Source organism: Heterodontus francisci, chromosome 15 (assembly GCF_036365525.1).
Source record: "Heterodontus francisci isolate sHetFra1 chromosome 15, sHetFra1.hap1, whole genome shotgun sequence".
NCBI lineage: Eukaryota > Metazoa > Chordata > Chondrichthyes > Heterodontiformes > Heterodontidae > Heterodontus > Heterodontus francisci.
This window is the reverse complement of record NC_090385.1, coordinates 34482508-34504179: the sequence shown is the minus strand read 5'-3', so window position 1 is coordinate 34504179 and position 21672 is coordinate 34482508. Positions and strand designations below refer to the sequence as shown.

At 40.1% G+C, this 21672-nt stretch overlaps 1 protein-coding gene across 4 annotated transcripts in view; it reads right to left on the bottom strand.

Annotated features, from left to right (window-relative positions):
- stag2b (STAG2 cohesin complex component b) overlaps positions 1-21672 on the bottom strand; it is a 180602-nt gene that overhangs the window by 108548 nt on the left and 50382 nt on the right. For 3 of the 4 annotated variants that reach the window (XM_068047375.1, XM_068047377.1, XM_068047376.1), the window contains exons 2-3: positions 14174-14325; positions 5418-5502 (exon numbers count right to left, since the gene is read on the bottom strand). In XM_068047375.1, coding sequence (XP_067903476.1) covers positions 5418-5502; positions 14174-14217 — 129 coding nt within the window. In that variant the 5' untranslated portion in view covers positions 14218-14325. The remainder of the gene's footprint in view (positions 1-5417; positions 5503-14173; positions 14326-21672) is intronic. The other variant, XM_068047378.1, reaches the window with a different exon arrangement.

The following is a 21672-nucleotide window of genomic DNA, read 5'->3' as shown; positions in this document are numbered from 1 at the left end:
ACGTTAACTTTGCTTCTCTCTCCACAGATGCTGCCTGACCAGCTGAGCATCTCCAGCACTTTCTGCTTTTATTTCAGATTTTCGGCATTTGCAGTGTTTTACTTTTATTTTAGTAACTCATTCTGAATATTTGGTTCACTTAGCATTGTTCAGCATGAAACACCTCTCGTACAAACTCACATAGGGATTCACAAAGAAATTACCTTCCTGTGTCCCCTGACCTATCCATTCCTTGCTGGAGTCCAATTGCTCGAGCCAAGTGTGCACTATTCAGGTGTTGTCATCCATACACACACCTTGCAGCAGGGTTTGCTCAATATCAATCATGATCAAGAACCCTAACCGAGAGATTGAGGCCAATTCCAGTTCCCTTCTCCCCCACCGCAAAGCCTTGAAATAAGATAACTCAGCACAGACTGGGTATTGAGCCTGAGAGATTTGGATGAAGGAATACAGTTTGCATATTCATGAATGATTCACTGGGCTGGATTCTGCAGAGGGGTGAGGTGGATGGGGATGGGGGTTTGATAGCAAACTGTCAGCATTTGCCATCATTACCCCTCTGAAACTGACCACAACTTCAGCCATGTGTAGACTAGCATGGAAATCCTGATGTTGCAGTCTGTCAATCAGGGTTCCAACACAGGCTGCACTGTGGACACACCCCCACCCCACCCTCAGAACCGGCAATCATTGAAATCAGTGAGAATTTCAACTTTCCCACCCCCAAATAGCCATTTGAAACCCTGTAAAAAGTTACATCTTTTTTAATCAGGTGTAACTGGGTTTTTAATAGCAATGTGATTAACAAAATTCTATGAGCAACACAACTGCCCTGAAAAACTAATTTTATATTCATGGATTACAGGCAGTGACTAATGGGGTACCGCAGGGATCGGTGCTAGGAACCCAGCTATTCACAATATACATTAATGATTTAGATGAGGGAACTAAATATATCTCCAAATTTGCAGACAGCACAAAACTGGGTGGGAGAGTGAATTGTGAGGATGATGCAGAGAGGCTTCAGGGTGATTTGGACAGGTTGAGTGAGTGGCCTAATGCATGGCACATGCAGTATAATGTGGATAAGTGTGAGGTTATTCGCTTTGGTAGAAAAAAGAGGAAAGCAGATTATGTTAACGGCTATAAACTGAGAGAGGGGAATATGCAGCGAGACCTAGGTATTCTCATACACCAGTCGCTGAAGGTAAACATGCAGGTGCAACAGGCGGTAAAAAAGGCAAATGGTATGTTGGCCTTCATAGCGGAAGGATTCGAGTACAGGAGCAGGGATGTCTTGTTGCAATTATACAGGGCCTTGGTGAGGCCACACCTGGAATATTGTGCGCAGTTTTGGTCTCCTTATCTGAGGAAGGATGTTCTTGCTATTGAGGGAGTGCAGCGAAGGTTTACCAGACTGATTTCTGGGATCGCGGGACTGACGTATGAGTCGGTTAGGATTATATTCACTGGAGTTCAGAAGAGTGAGGGGGGGATCTCATAGAAACTTATAAAATTCTAACAGGACTTGACAGAGTAGATGCAAGAAGGATGATCCCGATGGGGGAGTCCAGAACCAGGGGTCATAGTCTAAGGATGCAGGGTAAACCTTTCAGGACGGAGATGAGGAGAAATTTCTTCACCCAGAGAGTGGTGAGCCTGTGGAATTCGCTACCACAGAAAGCAGTTGAGGCCAAAACAATGTATGTTTTCAAGAAGGAGTTCGATATAGCTCTTGGGGCAAAAGGGATCAAAGGATATGGGGGGAAAGTAGGAACAGGTTACTGAGTTGGATGATCGCAATGAACGGTGGAGCAGGCTCGAAGGGCCGAATGGCCTACTCCTGTTTTCTATGTTTCTATGATTAATAAGTAGATTTTAAGCAAAAATTTTCATAATTTTTACAAACGTTTTCAGAATATTTTAGCTTCTATCTTTAGCCCATGTGTATGTCCCAATCTTGAATTTGCTCTCAGTAAAATTTTTTAAAAGTTAATTTATATTTGTGCTTTTCGTTTCCTGTTTGGGATTCTGTGAAAATTCTTTCATGTGATTAGCTGCTTTGACAGTCTGATGACATCACTCTTGCTCTGTGCTGTGAATGCCCAGTACAGAACGATGCCATCAGTTGCAGTACCACTGCACAGCACTAGAGCTGAAATTCTCGCCAGGGAGATTGCTTGCTCTCTAAACAAGACTGACTTCGTAGTCAGCGACGCGTGCCTTTGCTTCGCTACTAACTGCAAAATCCAGCCCATTCATATTCAAATTTGCAGATGACACTAGAGAGGCACAGTAACTTGTGTAGATGAGATCATGAGTTACTAAGGGACACAGGCAGACTGAGGGAGTGGGCAAAACTATGACACATAGGGTTCAATATAGCGCAGTGTGAAGCCATCTGCTTTAGATCTGAGAAAGACAAACCAGATTTTTTTTTTTAAATGGTGAGAGTCTAGGAGCTGTGGAGCAACATTTGTGTCCATGTACACAAATCACCTAATGTGCGCAGGTACAAAAAGTAATCAAAAACACTAATGGAATGTTGGCCTTTATCTCAAGGGGATTGGGAATCAAAACTTCAGGTGAAAAGTGGGGAAGTGATTCTTCAGCTGCACGGAGCTTTGGTCAGATCCCATCCTTTCAGTTTTGAGCACCAAACCTCAGCAGAGATATACCGACCTTGGTAAGGGTACAGTGCAGATTGACCAGAATTATACCAGGGGCTTAAAGGGTTAAATTATAAACAGATGGGGTGCATAAATATGGCTTGTATTCCCTCGAGTTTGGATGGTTGAGGGGTGATCTAACCAAGGCATTTAAAATGATTAAGGGCTTTGATATGGTAAACAGAACAACTATTTCCTCTGGTGCAGCAATCTAAAACAAGGAGAAAATCAAAAATTAGAGTTAGGCCATTTTGGAGTGAAATCAGGGAAGTATATTTTCACACAAAACATAATGGAAACTCACTTCCCCAAAGGCCACGGATGCTGGATCAATTTAAATTTTCAAGACTAAGGCCAACAGATTGTTAAGGATATCAAGAGACATGGAATAAAGGTGGGTAAATGGAGTTAGGTACAGATAAGGCCATGATTTAACAGAATTTGCGATCAGGTTTGAGGGGGCTGAATGGCCCACTTCCATTCCTATGAGACTTTCCTTGATAGTACGGCTCAGTCATTCACTGGATAAACTCAAATGAGTGATCGGACAAGAAAATATCACCATGTTGTGCTTGCAGACAGACAGTTTCAGCACTTAATGTAGCCGAATTAGACTTGGAGCAGTACTGAAAAGCCAGAAAACTTCAATGTGATTCTTCTCACATTCATCCAAGAAAAAGACAGCAAACATTACCAAATGTAATAAAGCACTGGGGGGGGGGGGGGGAGGGGAGAAAAAGGGGCTGTTACTGTAGCAGACTTCTGACAATAACTACAGTTCACATAATTGGCATGGTCTCATGATTTCTCCCCGGCTACCGCCACCCCACCCCATGCAAGATTATCTAGGTTCACAGCTGTAGTAAATGAAGGAAGCAAGAATATAGCTGTTTTAAAAGTCTGCAGTTCCGATTAAAAAATGCAATTCCAGTGCCGTATTTTTCACTACCATTACAGCAGCAAACAGTTGGAAAGTTTAAATTTAACATATTTGGGTGTTTTGGAATCAATTCGCAAGCAGCAGAAAAGTACTCTTCACTACATATATAAAATCCAATTAAACTGTTTTCCAATTTGCATAATTCCTTTTTCTGTCTCCATTACATCTGCAAAGACACATTTACAATGGAAAATACAAAAGCAGAACCTCATTTCCAAACCATTTATATTTTTCATATTCTGTCTGAAGAATTCAAAAAGAATTTACGAAAATGTGGATATTTACTCAACAGTTGTCACCTCTGAATGATATAAAAGGCACATTTGGGAAGTTGAAAACACACTTCACGGTTAGAGAAATAGACCAAACAGGAAAATATCAAATCTGTAATGCTGCAACTAACATTTTCGTAGTTTGCTGTAAAAACAAATCTATAATCAGCTGTTCAGCTTGGCTAAATGACAATGGAAGTATCTTTGCACTCCTGAGAAATGAAATATAGCCTTTTAAAAGAAAATAAACAATTCACAATTAATGCAAGGAGAGCTGTAATTTTGCCATTTTTGAAGAAATCATGCTTTAGACAAGATAAAAATTTCAGAAGTTGCGGAAACCATAGAAAAAAAAAATCATAAGAAACTGCAGTCATGCTTTGTGGTAACAAAACATAAAATTACAAAGAGATATTGACAGATTAAGTGAATGGTAAAAACTGTGACAAATGGTTTTCAATACATGCAATTATAAGGTCAGCCACTTCGGACCCAAAAAGGATACAACAGGGTACTTTCTAAATCTTGAGAAGATGGAACCAGTGGAGGTCCAAAGAACTTAGAGGTCCAGGTACACAGATTAAAATATCAACAACAGATACAAAAAAAATCACAAAGGCTAATGGAATGTTGGCATTCATATCTAGAGAAATAGAATCCAAGGGGTAGAAGTCATGCTTCAGCTATACAAAGACCTGGTTGGACCACACCTGGAGTACTGTGAACAGTTCTGGTCCCCACACTTTAGAAAGGAATATTGATTTTGGAGGCAGTGCAGCATAGGTGCACTTTGACTCTAAGGGCTAAACAATGGAGAGAGATTCCCTGGATTTCAGAAGGTTGAGGGGTCATTCGATCAAAATTTTCAAGAGATTAAGGTGGAACAGATCGGGTAGATTGGGAGAAACTATTTCTACCAGTTGGGGAATTTCGGACTAGGGGGCGATCAAAAAAAAAGAAACAGAGCATTCAGGAGTGAAATTAGGAAACACATCTAAACGCAAAGGGTGGTAGAAGTTTGAAATTCTCTTCCGCAAATGGCATTTGATGGTAGTTTTAAAATTAACAATTCATCTGAGACTGATGGGTTTTTGTCAGCCAAAGGCATCAAAGGATATGAGGCAAATGCAGTAAATGGAGTTAGGTCCCTGATCAACAATGATCTCATTCATTGGCGGAACAGGTTTGAGAGTCTATACTCCCATGTAACTATCTTCAATATTCCTACATTTTTCTTTTTCTGTCTGCACTAATTTCTTGCTGGCAATCTCATATCAAAAGCTGCAGAGGAACATCTTTGCAGCCTTCTCCCTTGTTTACATTTAAAGTTGCTGGTTCTCAAGAAAAAAATTTCACCATCAAAAAAGTACATGCGATCAAGAAAATATGCATCTCCAAAGCCAGAATAAACAGCTTTTTACAGGAGTGTTATCAACAGCAGATGAAGTCTCAAAGCACAGCAATGACAAAGGTACAGCCTTTAGCCTACAAATGCTTGCAAAAACTAATTTACAAATTTACTGGTGAACTTACAGTGCCTTTCACCTTGGTTGGATTGTAAGTTTTTCCATCAAAGTCTTCAAAATCAGTATCAGAGGAGAAATGTGCTTCAGTCTCCCTATCAAGAAAATTAAGCTAGCCATCAGTATTAAGTCAATCCCTCCAAATAAGAGTTTAATTTGCCAGCTAAAATTTGGCAACATAGAATAGCTACTCAGAAGAAATGCATCACCAGCAAAATACATTACCCAATACGAGAGATTTTGCAAGGACATGTCATACACAATAAATCACTTTATACATGTAATTGATTTTTAGCGTGTGTAACAATTAGATAAATTAGCAGCAGGAATAAAATTCAGTTGCAGTATAACATTGGAAGCAAAGATCCACTGAACAGAAGCTCTAAAATGAGGCATTCTTGCAACTTAGCTTCACATGTTTATCTGCTAAGCATATATCATGCACTTCAAATTATCCACACAAGCTATTGTTAAATCTCCAGAAAGAGAAAAAGAATTACTTATGAACTACTCACTGATGACTACTACCTTCTGTATACTAATATATGCTGCAAAGAAAACTGGAGGATGGGTAGGTCTCAGCAAAAATAAATTAAGTACAACTCAAGTTAAGCTTTTATAATTGATCATGCCCTTCCACACATGATGGTGACAAACGCATGTTGTATAAAAATACATTCCTTCATAAGAGTAGAAATTTGCAGATTTATGACTATAAATCCTCATTGTGTGCATTTTAGATGGAGGGGAGAGGGGGATATACAAATACTTGCAATGCACCTACATGAACATTTTACACACCCATGATTAAGTTTTACAGAAATATTAATAAAAGCACTGAAACTATTTCTCCATCTACAGCAAGGGATATATTGCGACTCAAACCACACAAGATTAGGGGCTTGGGCAGGAAGGCAGAAAAAAAAAGAAAGCAGTTCCTCCATTAATGGGATTGCAGTCATTATCAATGCTTTTCAAGCAGTGAAGTGCAGTACAAGGTTACTTCACTTGCAAGACTGACTTGACAAGCATAACTGAACTGGAAAATAGAAGGCAGAGTCAACCTACATACTAGCTTTTCAGATCAATTTTCTGTGTGACTTGCATCTGTTTAAATATTGGCTGTAGACACCAGAGTCAATCAGTCCAACTGCAACCAATTAAAGGTGTAATTGCAAGAGGTTGAAGAGTCACCAGAGCTATCTTGGATCTTATATAATTATGGCTCATTCCTAAAGGTAATAATGCAATCACAGAAAGCCACATAAACCATTTCCTTGTAGCTAATCCAATATTTGAAAATCTTAGGCATGAAGCAGGTTTCCTTCAACCAAATCTTAAGACGATACCTTTGAAAAAATTTCTCCTCCAAAAAACTTTCATTGCTACTGGGAACTGGGGAAATGGTGCTACATCTAACGACAGACTAATCATAGAACTGCATTTCAGAACGAGTGCACTCCAAGAACAAACTTTATTTAGCGGCCCTAACAATAAGCACAGGTAATCTAATTTGCATGACTGTTTTGTAGCAATGTGCTCAAAAGGCCATGAAAAGATATACTTATAATATGCATTCACTGGCATAGATCTACAAGACTTGCTATTCAATACATACACACAGACAATAGAGGATTGAGCACACACTACTTTTGAAGCCACACATAACTGCAAAAACTACAAACAAAAGGTACAATGTTTTCAGCACTTCAAAAAAATGGAAGTTGTGTTCTGTTTCAGGGTGCAGCTCACTTGAGAAGTTAGGAACACCCAGAGCTCAGCACTTCATGCAGCCACATAAAACAGGCAAATAAGTTGGATCCAAAGTATATCACAGCAGAAATCGGATAAATTCAGGGACCAGGTATAAATGAATCACAATGCTGTACTTTTGTTCGATTACCCAACTTCTCTCTTCTTTGAAGGATCGTGTCTCTTCATAATACTTAGTTCTCACATTTGTTTATCTAACTTAATAGACAGTAATGTCATACTCCAGTTCAACATGTGATGACAATACGGACTACGGACATAATTAATAACCTGAAAGACGGAATATTTTGGGTTCATTAGCAACAGTCTCAGAAGGAGTTTTATAATCTGATTCGGAAAACATATGTTCCCTAAATGAATTCACCATTACAGTCTCCACTATTCTATCTGAAAGACCATTGCAAATAACAGTCATTCCGTGTATGAAAAACTTCCTGATATCAGTCCTAAACTTACCTTTTACTAGCTAAGCCTCCTTGTCTCAACCTTGCAACCAGAAGTAGCCTATTCTATACCATTTACTTATCTTGTATACTTCCTTAAAATAATCTCCTCCGACAACTCCTTACCAGCTGAAAAGCTGAACTTTCTCCAGCCTTTCTTCATTACTTTGATCCCTGGCATGAAGGATCAGCCTCATGGAACTTTTCTGCAATGTTTCCAGTAGTTCAGTGATTCCCTCATCTCTCAGCAACCAATATTAGACAGTACTCCAGCAGCCCTCTGAACAGAGACTATAAAGTTTCATGACTTGCATTCTACTGTTTTGACAACGTAATTCAAAATACTGTTGGCTTTGCTGATTGTTGCTCTGAATTCTATGGATATATTGAGCTTTGTATCTACTAAGACTTCTTGGACTTTTTCATCTCACCTTTAGCTATTTCAACAAACTCATGGAGTATGCGTGCAACCATTTTTTCCTTCATACATGCAGCACTTCATGCTGCTCGGTATTAAATTTCATCTGATATCGTCCTACTCACATTTTGTTCAGCTCATTTTATAGCTGCTGAGTAACCTCCTTCAATTCCACTGCCCCTCCTCTTTTGGCAGAGTATGGAACTCAAACCAATTTTTGCATTGTTCTGAAAAAGTCATTCTATAAATCTGAAATAGTGATCCCAACATGAAGTTTGGGGTACTCCACTCAATTCTCTCTGAATATAAAAAAACAGGAGCAGGAGAAGGCCATACGGCCCCTCAAGCTTGCTCCGCCATTCAATAAGATCATGGTTGATCTCTGACCTCAATTCCAGTTTTCCATCTGATCCTATATACCCCAATTCTCAAGTCCAAAACCTCTCTCTCTCAGCCTTGAGTATACGCAACGACTAAGTATCCACTCTGAAGTGGAGAATTCCAAACATTCACAACCCTCTGAATGAAGAAATTCCTCCTCATCCCAGTCTTAAACGATTGACCCCTCATCCTAAGACTATGCCCCCCAGTTCTAGACTTTCCAGTCAGGAGAAATAATCTGTCTGTCTACCCCGTCAGGGTCCCACAGAATCTTTTATGTTCCAATGACATCAGCTCTTATTCGACTGAACTCCAGAGTGCAGGCACATTCCACTCAGCCTCTCATCAAAGGACAACATTCACATACCAGTATTTAATCTAGTGAACCTTCATTCATTGCCTCCAAGGCAAGTGCATCATTCCTTGATTAGGAGACTAAAATTGTGCAGAGTACTCCAGATGTGGTCTCACCAAAGCCCTGTACAAATGTAGCAAGACTTGCTTATTCGTGTACTCAAACCCCCTTGCAAAAGGCCAAAGTCATTTAACTTCCTAATTGTTTGCTGTACCTGCATGCGGTTTTGTGTTTCTTATCCAAGGATACCCAAATCTCTCCCTAAACCTCTGTGCATTCCCCTCCCCCTTTAAGACACTCCTTAAAACCTACCTATTGTCATGGGCAGAGAACTGATTAAGAGGCAGGAGACAAAAAGTAGGGATAAGCAGCATGGACTCAAATTGGCAGAACACAACTAGTGGTGCCCTGCAGTGATCTGTACTGGGCCTCAGCTTTTCACTATATTGATAAGTGGCTTTGATGAAGAAATAGAGAGCCATATATTCAAGTTTTCTGACAACACGAAGCTAGAGTAAATAGTGGAGGGAGAAGCAGAAAGTTGCAAATGGACTTTGATAGATTAAATGAGTGGGCAAAACTGTGGCAAATGGAGTTCAATGTAGATAAGTTGTGAAGTCATCCACTTTGGACCCAAGAAAGATAGATCGTAAGTATTTTCTAAATAGTGAGAAGCGAGGAACTGAGGAAGAGTTGAGAGATTTAAGGGTCCATATACAGAAATCACTAAAAGCGAGTGGACAGATACAATATAAATTAAAAACCAAATGGAAATTTGCCTTTATCTCAAGAAAGCTGGAGTACAAAAGGGCTGGAAGTCATCACATTTATGTAAAGCTCTGGTGAGAACCCATTGAGAGCACTGCTTTCAATTATGGACATCACACCTCAAAGAAATATTGGCTGTAGAAGGGATGTGACACAGATTCGTCAGAATGATCCAAGGATGAAAAAGGGCTAAATTTGAGGGCAGGTTGCATAGATTAGGCTTGTATTCCCTCAAGTATGGAAGATTCTGGGGTTATCTAATTGAGGTGTTTAAGATGATTAAAAAGAGTGGATAGGGTAGATAGAGAAAACTTGTTTCTTCTGGTGTGGAGTCCAGAACAAGGGGGCACAATCCTACAAATCGAACTAGGCTGTTCAAGATGATGTCAGGAGGCACTATTCACACAAAAGATAATGGAAATCTAGAACTCTCTTCCCCAAAAAGCTGCTGAGGGTAGGTTAATTAAAAATGTCAAAACTGAGATCGACAGGTTTTTGTTTGGCAATATTAAGGGTTATAGAACCAAGGCAAGTAGATGGAGTAGAGATCAGCCATGATCTCATTGAATGGTGGAATACACATGAAGGACTGAAAGACCTGCTCCCATTCCTAGCTCTTTGACCAAGCTAGTTTTCCACTTAACTTTTAAAAATCATACATGTCTTCATGTCAAATTTTGTTTGATAATGCTCCTATGAAGAGCCCTGGGACATTTTACTATATTAAAAGTGCTATATAAATTTAAGTTGATGGTATTATGCCTCCTCCCTTCAAAGTGAGTGGTGAGTATTTCTTCACACTCCTGACTGCAGCCTTGCAGCTGGTGCAGAACCTTTGACAGTTTGGGAGTCACTCAGTCTCTGACCTACTCTTGTAGTCATGGTATTGATATGGTTGCTCCCGTTCATTGACTGGCCAATTGTTTACTCCCGATGCTGATGGCAGTCGCCTCAGGGTGGTGTCACTAAAAGGTCAAGGGGAGATGATTGGGCTTTTGCTTGTATGAGATCAACTGGCACTGATGCTATTTGCTATTTTTCAGCCCATACATAGATGTTACTCTGGTGCTGCTGCAGGCTGATGTGGACTGTTTCATTTTCAACAGAGCTGTGAAGGGAGGTGAACAACATAGAATCAACACTTAACAGACTCACACCTTATGACAGATGGAAATTCATTCATCAAGCAGATGAAGATGGCTGCATACAGGACGCTGTCCAGATGAACTCCTGCAGTGATGTCTGAGAGCTAGCATCTAACAACCATAACCATTTTCCCACATGTCTGGTCTGGCTCCAGCCAGTATCAAGTTTTCCCTTTGACTCCCACTGACTTAAGTTTTGCTAGGTGCCATACTTGGTCAAGATCTACCTTGACATCCAGGCCAGCTATTCTCAGCTCACCTCCACCATTCAGCTTGTGTCCATGTGCAGATCAAGACAGTAACAAGATCTGGAGATGAGTGGTTCTGATGGAATCCAAACTGAGCAGCAATGTACAAGTTGGTGTCGAATAGGTGTCACTTGATGGCTGGATTAGGTTTTTTCTATTTTTGTGGACTGTATGTATCTTGGCAATCTCCATTTGGTCAGGTACTGAGAGTGTTCCAGTTGTACTCGAACATTTTAGCTGGGTTGGGGTAAGGGTAGAGGTGGTGGTGAGTTGCTACCTCTAGTACACAGGTCTTCAGTACTACAGCTAGGATACTGTCAGCACCAATGGCCTTTGCTGCATACAGTGCACTTACCACTTCTTAATGTTGCGTGGAGTGAACAAAATTGGCTGCGTACTGATATCTTTGATGGTGAAAACTTCAGTGAGAGACAGAGTAGGAATGTCCACTCAGCATTTCTAACTAAAGACACCTGAAAACATTCACGTGCTGTGCATAGTAGAGGATGGGGATGTTCACAAAACCTCTTCTTCCAGTGGGAGGGATATACCCAGGAATCGTGATGGAAAAGTATGGTATGTTGGCCAGTAGATGTGTTTCTGAGAGTATGAACCTGGCAGGCTATTACTTGACTAGTCTGTGAGACAGCTCTCCCACATTGAGCAACAACTCCCTGACGTTAGTGAAGACAACTCTGTAGAGTCAGTGTTGACAATGCCTTAGTTTTATGAAGGCACCATGCACAAGCCAATGCTGATAGATCCATTTTTGAACTTTATAGCAATTGTATACAATTGCTACACCATTTCGGAGCGCTTTAGGAAATAATCATGCAAGGTGGGATTACAGTCACACGTACGCCAGGTCAGGTAGGGACATCAGGTTCGCTTCCCTGAAAGACATGAGTGACCTAGCTGGGTTTTCTTATAAGAATCCAGAAACTTCTTTACGTTATTTAAATGAGAGCACTGCATCATGCATTTTGTGCATAGCCTAAATGTGTACGCAGTGACAGAGCACTGCTGAGCTGTTACTTTTTCTTATTTCTATAGACTGCATTTTCTTGTTGGAAGCAATGTGCTTTGTAAGTCAAATAACGTGGGTCTGATCGCAAAACAGCAAGACAGCAAAGAGTCGATTCTCCAGCAGGACACCAGCCATCAGATAATTCCAAAGTGAGAGTTAAAGCTCAATTTTGCTTCTTGTGCACCCATATGATCAAAAATATCAAGCTACCATGGTTAGCAAGTTAACTTGGTTAGCATTGCTCATAATGGACGGTTGGCAGCTTGAAAAAAATGAGGTATTTGAACATGCATGAGAATATATTTCTATTCATCCCAATCAGTTCAGATTACTTTTATCCCCCCCATAAGTTTCGATTTGTTATTTAGATTTGGACAAAGCTTTGTAAAGCAAGGTTGTCAATATGACCACTAAACTGCTCGAGAAGTAGAGTCAGGATTTTGATAAGTGGTTTTAAACTGTCGCCAGTGGGTCTGACACCGTATTGCTGAGCCTCCATTCCATCCTCTACCTCTTCACTTCAAACCCGAGAGCAAATGAGGCAACTAGAGACACCTGATTGAAAGTGGGGCCATAGCATTGAAGTTTGGCTTGCCTGGGCTGGAACCGAAGGATGGAAAGACCTGGAGTCTCTACTGGGAATAACCTCGGAGTACAACTTAGAGCAAAAAAGGGTCAAACTCCTGCCTATTTGCAGCTCACTGCAAACAAAAGGAACCCAAAACTTCATTCAAACTTATTAAAAAAATAACTAGCATGGAGCATAGAGGTCAGGGGAGTTCAGCACCTCAAGGACTCCAGTCACCAAGATGAAGGTAGGAACAGATTTGGGAAGAGGTCCAAGAAAAAGAAAAACTGACAAATTCCCATATCCACAGGCCAAATCAGATTGCTCTGGAGAAATTAGGGGCATTGGCCAGACTGAATGGACCAGCCTTTTTAAGCCAGCATAGCTTAGTTATAAGAAACCTTAAAAATATGGAATTACAGTCCATGCTATACATAGGAAAATAACATGCTGAAATTCAAGATTCCCATTCTCGAGCCAACAAGGATGACATGATGCAAGATATTAACATATCAATCAGCAAAGGAACAGAGAGCTCCAAATCTGATAATGCTGTTTAATCATGCTGAACAGTAGTACCACATCACAGAGCATTTACTGAGGTCTACGACTAACCTCTGTGACTTTGGGCTCAGGTGGGAAAATCGAATCAACCAGGGTTCAGTGATGCTAATATCACAAGAATTTTGTTTTTTATTTGAAAGCTTAGAATTCTGTGTGTTTTTAAAAAGACAGAAAAAGGATTTTCTGTGAATATTGAATACTGAAACCTGATGTTTGAACTGAGTGGGGACAGACTGCAAGACACCTGTTCCAAACAACAAGAGGGAAAAGACAGGTCACATGACATTAAGAGTTTTGGTTTCATTTTTGCATTGCAGAGACCAGTAAACTGGACAGGCAGGAGGCCAGAACAAACGCAGATGCCGTGAACGCCTACCCATCAACCTCACCTGGAGAGACTTCGCATGACATCTGACTATTTGACTCTGGGACACCTCAATGACCCAGAACTATCCTACCAGAACATGATAACCTAATTATCTAATTACTTCTAAGAAACAGCTGTAATCCGAAAGATCCTTTTTTCCCGGTTAACCAGTTTTTAAATGTATCTGGGTATGCATAAGGGATAGGAAGAATAAGAAGTTTCAAAAAGAATCTTTTCACATAGAGTTATCTCATTATTGTATAAGACTTAATTTATTTATAAGTAGTTAATTTTGTTGTTGTTTAAAGAAACCTGGTTTGGTGTGCTTTATTCTGGGCGACAAATAGAGTGCTTAATTTGACTATTTTCCGGTAGGTGGGAAACTTTACTAATATGTTATGACCTGTGGAGTAGTGGACTGAATTAACAGTGCATTATTCTCGCCTTGGTCGTAACATTAAGTACAGGATTGGGTTTGGCAGTGATGTCCTCCATAGTCCAACAGGATGCTGAAACTCACCATCTGGGCTTACACATGAAGAATAGCCTCTTGGGTGGGCCGTTTGGCCCAATGAACCATACCCGAGCCCAAATCACTGGCTTCAGGAAAGGAAAGAAAAACATTAATTGTACAAAGCTGGGAAACATGCAAGACTACCAGGTTTCATTATGGAAAACATTGTGCTGCTGAATAACTAAAACAACTTACTGAGGGAGATGAAATTCTGTGGGTATTTCAGGTTCAGCTATCATCTCCTACACATCTTCCGTGACAAAAATAAATTATATTTGTCCTCCCCACTTCACAACAGCAGTGTGTTCAGTTCCAACCTAGTCACTTCTAGTCACAGAACGCAAAACCTGAAAGGAAGAAAACATAAACTGAATCTTTTGACTGCCTCCCTTTAGTCTTTTCACATTTATAGTTTACATTTATAGCTCATCTCATGTCGCACTCAGTCATACAGATCAGAAGCTCCAGGTTTGATTCCTGGTCAATGCTGAATGAAAGCAGTTAGGAAGCTATAATTGGCCTGAGTGCCCTTAGCATATGGGAGCAGGGAAGAAATCAGCCAAGTTTCACTGCTGTTGAGAAATTAGAGCAACACTTGATGTAAAGTGGGAACTGGGTGAGACAGAATTGAAACAGGCTACAGTTTATAGTTTTTAAGACTCTGTCTGGGAAGATAGTCAAAGAATTACTATTTGAATGTGGAACAGTACTCCGGTAGGTATCAGCACTTTGAAGAGGATGAAGGCAAGAGTCAAAAAGTGATTTAAAAAAAAAAATTAATAGAAATTGTCAAAAGGTAGGATTGTGTAATCCAGTAACTCCATATCCAATATAATAAGAGCAAAATACTATGGATGCTGAAACTCTGAAATGAGAATAGAAAGTGCCATAAATACTCAGCAGGTCTGGCAACATCTGTGTAGCGAGAAACAGAGTCAATGTTTCAAGTCTGTGACCCTTCATCAGAACTCCATATCCAACACTAATTCCCCTGACAAATGCCGATTTAAGAAATTTCTCTATAGACAGCCAAATAAGAAAAACAAGTTTTCAATGCCGGGACAGTCTTTAAGGATACTTCTCGAGAATGGGAAATTGCAACTGCACAATGTGTGAGAGTGACCAAAGGAGGGGGTAGAGAGGGAGGAAGAAAGAGTGAAGACAAAGGAGTAACGCAAAGTACATGGGGGTAGAGGAAGACGGAGTCAGAGAATGACTGAAGGGGATAAACTGATGGGGAAGTGAGGAAGGGGAAAGAGGAGTACTAAGGGTGGGAAGAAAAACAAGAACAGAAAGAGGGAGAGGGGAACGGGGTATGGGAGAGGAAGGAATTCAAGTCTAAAGTATATTTAAATGCTCACCAGAAAGGGAAAACAATTACAATGTGTAAATGATTGATCCGCAACTTGAGCTTCACCTTGCTCAGACAGCTGCAGCACTGAAAATTCCTCACTGCTAGTAACTCTCCGGGTCCCTTTATGCATTGGGCCTCTGGAGTCTCTCTCCCCTGAATAATGTGCCATCCCACCACCATTGTTGAAGTGGCCAGCCATGGCATCAGCAGCTATTAGAGAGGGAGAAGTTCCAGCTGCAGTGGGACATCACAGCACGGGAAGAGCATGAGGACTAGTTTGAAATGGGGGAAGGTTCCAGCTCCAGTTGGCAACTATGACAAAAAGGAGCCCGAGAACAAGCGGCAGGAGAGTAGATCACTTGCAATGGTCGTAGCTATCCGGCAGGCTAGCTCAAACAGAATAACAATGGTGACGACCCAAAGGACACAAAGTAAGTAGCATATGTGCTCAAGAAGAAAAATCAAGAACATCTTAAGTGAGATGTCGATATAAGTCCAACATCTGCAGAACATGACAGCAGGCAACAATGAGAATATTGGAAGATCAAGTGGGATCGCCAGACTGCTAAAAGTGACCGATTTTAATATTTTTACCTGCATGTACAAGAGCATGCAGGTGGACAAGAGTACTTGGATTGGGGGGTGGGGGGGTGAAGAGAGGATTAAGAGGGGAGCGAGACACATAAACAAGATGCTGATGTATAGCAATCCTCAATAGGTAGATAAGTGACAAATTAATTACTGATAGAGATGCATGTGAAAATCTGCAAGGATTATCAGTTGAGTCCATCAAACTTCAAATGTTGAAAATACCACTCCCTGGCTTTTGGGCTTTTCATTTAAAAAATTGCCGATGGCAAAAAGCATATTAATATGGATTTGTCTGTTCGAGTTGGGTGTTCAAAGGTCTCTCTGGACAGTCAGGCCTATTTGGAGTGCCCTATCTCCTCTCTTGCCTTAAATAGGCTTTGCGCCAATGTTCCAGGTGTGGCCACACATCGAATGCCTCACTTAAATGCCCAGCTGTATTTTCCTAGTTCTAGAACACAGAGGAAGGTACAAGGCCAACAGAGTCAGGAATACAGGCAGCCCAGGATTTGAGTTGCTGCTGGGATTGAAGGATCAAGGAGGATAGGTTGGGAGGGAGCTAGCAAGTCTGACAGTTGAACAGAGAACACAGATAAGTCAAATTCCAACATCTTAGCAGCAATGATGGTGCTTTCCATATATAAATATTCACATCAAAAATTCTGAATATTAAAAAAGGCTACAGGGAGCAAGACCAACAAGTGAAGGATAGCAAGCAGAAACAGGATCAATAAGACATGGGCTGTTAGTGCAGCTGCCATTAAAGAACAGCGCCACAGTCATTAAAGACCCTGGCCCTACAAGTTGTGTGGTTCCCACAGCCAAATAGTTACAGGAGTAAGAACACATTATAATTTCCACAGATTAGATCACCAGATGAATACATGGCATGAGGAGGTCGATCAAATGGTAGAAGAGAAAAAAATACACATACACACCATTTTCAATAAATTTATGTTGTAAAATTATTCAATTTATATTTTAATTTTTTTTTGGAAACTAGTACCATTTTTGAGAAAGTGGGAGCAAAATTGCAGAGCCAAAGAACCTGGACTTAATTCAGGCAGCCCTCAACCGCCAATGGAAATTTAAGTCTGAAAATGGTATCCACAAAAAGAGTTTAATTAACCCATTTCATAAAGTTATAAAGATATGATACAGGTTGCAATTTATACCGATGCACAATCTAAGTGGGGATGGATTGCCTCTCTGGACAGCCAACATCATTGGGAAAAAAAACTTGCATTTATTTCACACCCTAAACATGGAAAAAAAATGCCCCAAGGTCACAAATTCATAAGGAGGGAAAAATGCCAAAATCTAAACAACTTCAGTTACATAGCTCATGTTGTATTTGTCACACAAACCTTGGACCTGCAGTGTAACTGCTACATAAGCCTTCAGTGAAGGACCCAGGATGATGTAAAGAATATTTCAGTTCTTTTGTACTTATGCATTTCAATTACTGCTAGTAATAAGATTAGATCTGATTTTCAACATAGTTTTACAATAACAGCTAAATTAGGAAACTGAAGCAGTTACCACTAACAATTATTTTTCAGAGGCCAGCAACAATTTAAAAAGACATAATTAATTTTATTGAAAAGAGAAAACTGGGCATCATAGCTAATAATTTAGGGTTTTATTAACCTGGATTCATACCCAGTTTAATTGAATAATTCCCCTCCTTTCTGCAAGGGACTCTGAAATTTATTTGGTTCGTCCAGGGATACTCCAATCAAATTCTTAGTGAATGCCAACCCATAGCACAAGAAATGGAATTGCTTCCCACTAAACTGGCAGTTTCACTCAGAGGGCACAAGGTTACACAGAAATTAAAACATCACACTGAGTGCAAAAAGGATACCCTGTACTTAAACTAGCTTTTGTTCAGATACTGAGTTCTTAAAGTGACACGTTTCATTTTCCAAAGCATCACGAACAAAAAGTCCACATATAGTCAGTTACATATGTTGTAACAATTATACTGAATCCTGAAGTAAAATACATATTTTGGGGTGGGGTGGGGGTGGAGAATAAGAATTAAAAAAAATCTGGCTAGTGCAAAAATTTGGCACTTTTAGGTTTAATCAGCAAAATGCAAATTATTTAGCAACCACATATTGCAAATGCAAACACTATTAATACCACTGTAACTACTGCACATAATGTTTCAAAAGATCAAAAACACTAATGTGTTTAATTCATTTGTACAAGTTGCAATATCCAAAATCCAATACTTAAGTGATGCTTTACTTGTGAGCATGTTTTCTTTAAACAGTTCCAGAAAAAAACCTGTATGACTGTAATTTGAATATTTTGTAATTACAACATTTCAAAACAAAAGGTATCCTTTAAAAAAGATGCACATCTCCAAGACCAGTTAACCACAACTTTTTTGACACATTTTAAATTGTGAAGAAATGTTTATGCAGAGTATGCTACAAAATTATACAACTCTTGAGCAGAGTTCCATTTCTAGTGTTGTCACTTAAATGAAATAATTTGATACATAGTGAAGGCAATGAATCACATTTGTGTCAATACTTATATTCTGCATTACTTATATTCACCATCTTAAAATTGGTCTCAAATTACCAGTGACAGATCTGCAACTATCAATACTTCACCCAATCATCCTACAACTTAAAATCCTTTCCAGAGATAGTTTACTTCTCTTAATTTGAACAACTGGATCATTCAAATGTTTTGCAAACATAAAATGACATTGAATTATTCAGAGAAGATGCTATAGTCCAAATTTGAAATGGCAAGTATAATTGAACTCATGGCTGTTTGTCACCATGCAAATGGACACAGCATAAACATTTGACTCATGAGCCATGACACTTCATGAAATCAATGAGTGCACTGATTTTCTGTGTACTTTGAGAATATTTTTATATGGCACCCAGGAAAAATGTGATACACATTTCTAAAAGTGCAATGAATTTTATGTATATTGAATATTGCCTACAACCTGTCAGCAAAATCAGATGCAACAAAACGTTCCTAAAAACTTCTCAAATTATTGGGACAAGACAGTTTTAATGTAAATATTACTTGCAACATATTCCTGAGAAGTAACTTAATAGCATTTAACATGCAAAATAAGAGACTTCAATACAAAAGTCCAAGCGCAAGACAACCATTCTTTTTAAAGCTTTTATCATTGAACGAACCATATCTTCTGAAGTTAATCTTGAGCTCAAATATGTGAAATGGGTCAACAACAAAAAAATTACACTTTCCTTGCCCAATGGCGATGACACAAGCAAGGGAGGGTTGAGGGTGGGGAAGGTTTTAAGATAAGGGAAAGGGTAAGGGAGGAAAGGGCGGGAGGGGAAGAAAAGGAAATGTGTAAAGGATGCCAACTTCAGTGCAGTGGTGAAGGTGGTCTGATTTTATCTGCTTCGAGGTGGGGATGGAATTTTGTGTCAGCCATGGGAACGAACTGGGCATCCATTATTTTGTCTCGACAAGGCAGAAGTACCAAGTGCCTAAGTGGGCTGGGGGAGAGGGGAGAAGAGCCTCAGCCTGTTCAATTTGCCTTCATAAGGAGTGAGGAACGTCGTTCGGTATTAGATCGCTGAGACTTGTCCCTTATTCTGCTTTGCATAGTTGTTCATTGGTGAATAATATAAGGAGCTCTTGAAAGAGCTGAGAAGTTATGAACAGTATTCAATTTACTTTTTTTGGTGGCTTCGTTTGCTGATTCTTATTCACAGTAAGTTTAAAAGGCTGACTTTCTAGTCACGGGTGACATCCACTGGTGCCTTTTCTTTGTTAGACCTGTTCATTTATTTTCCACGTCAAACATATTTTAAAAATGGTGTTTTCCTTTTTTATTTTTATTTTTTTCCTTTCCTCTTTGAATGGCTTTGAAAATGTGTTTCCAATTTGTGGTTTTAGGTGGCCTTGTCTCAAAATGCAGAGTCACAGAAAACTGTGTTAATGATGTGATCTCTGGAGAAAAGAAGAAAAATTCTTCAAAATTATTGGATAATTGCTCATCCTTACATAAATGCCACTGTCTGGTCTCATTTCACCTGCCTAATGCCCATAACTTCACAACACTATCATAAACCAGCTTTGCAGCAGCTCTTAATGGCTCCAAAGAGACTTTAATTACCATCGTGAAAGCCCTTTGCTAACCCTTAATTATTGCCCTTCCTATTTTTGGTGAAGCAGTAGCTCACTAATTGTACCTTCAGTTTAGGACATCTGTTGCAGAGACAAGGGACTCAATGGTCACATCATGTGTCATCAAATTAGTTCAAACTGGAAGCATACAGGCCGAGGGTTTATGTTCAACAATATGCTTCCTGTGGTTGAGCATCCCAGCCTGATAACAAATCAAGAGCTCTGAAGGCCCTGACAGTCAGTCTCTGTCATAAGGTTAGTATTTTGGCCAAAAGGCTAAAAGTGCCTTTTGACAATGTTTTGCAGAAACATTCAATTGGAAAACAAGGTTCATCCAAGCTATTAACAACTAAATGAAAGATTACTGTCCTGTTCTGAATGCCAACATTGACTGGGATTCACTTAGTGTTAGAGGTCTAGATGGAGCAGAATTTGTCAGGAGCATCCAGGAGGGTTTTCTAGAGCAGTATGTAAATAGTCCAACTCGGGAAGGGGCCATATTGGACCTGGTGTTGGGGAATGAGCCCGGCCAGGTGGTTGAAGGTTCAGTAGGGGACTACTTTGGGAATAGTGATCACAATTCCGTAAGCTTTAAAATACTCATGGACAAAGACGAGTGTGGTCCGAAAGGAAGAGTGCTAAATTGGGGGAAGGCCAACTATACCAAAATTCGGCAGGAGCTGGGGAATGTAGATTGGGAGCAGCTGTTTGAAGGTAAATCCACATTTGATATGTGGGAGGCTTTTAAAGAGAGGTTGATTAGCGTGCAGGAGAGACATGTTCTTGTGAAAATGAGGGATAGAAATGGCAAGATTAGGGAACCATGGATGACAGGTGAAATTGTGAGACTAGCTAAGAGGAAAAAGGAAGCATACATAAGGTCTAGGTGGCTGAAGAAAGACAAAGCTTTGAAAGAATATCGGGAATGTAGGACCAATCTGAAACGAGGAATTAAGAGGGCTAAAAGGGGTCATGAAATATCTTTAGCAAACAGGGTGAAGGAAAATCCCAAAGCCTTTTATTCATATATAAGGAGCAAGAGGGTAACTGGAGAAAGGATTGGCCCACTCAAGGACAAAGGAGGAAAGTTATGCGTGGAGTCAGAGAAAATGGGTGAGATTCTAAATGAGTGCTTTGCATCGGTATTCACCAAGGAGAGGGACATGAAGGATGTTGAGATTAGGGACAGATGTTTGATTACTCTAGGTCAAGTCGGCATAAGGAGTGAGGAAGTGTTGGGTATTCTAAAAGGCATTAAGGTGGACAAGTCCCCAGGTCCGGATGGGATCTATCCCAGGTTACTGTGGGAAGCGAGAGAAGAAATAGCTGGGGCCTTAACAGATATCTTTGCAGCATCCTTAAACACGGGTGAGGTCCCGGAGGACTGGAGAATTGCTAATGTTGTCCCCTTGTTTAAGAAGGGTAGCAGGGATAATCCAGGTAATTATAGATGAGCCTGACGTCAGTGGTAGGGAAGCTGCCGGAGAAGTTACTGAGGGATAGGATCTATTCCCATTTAGAGGAAAATGGGCTTATCAGTGATAGGCAACATGGTTTTGTGCAGGGAAGATCATGTCTTACCAACTTAATAGAATTCTTTGAGGAAGTG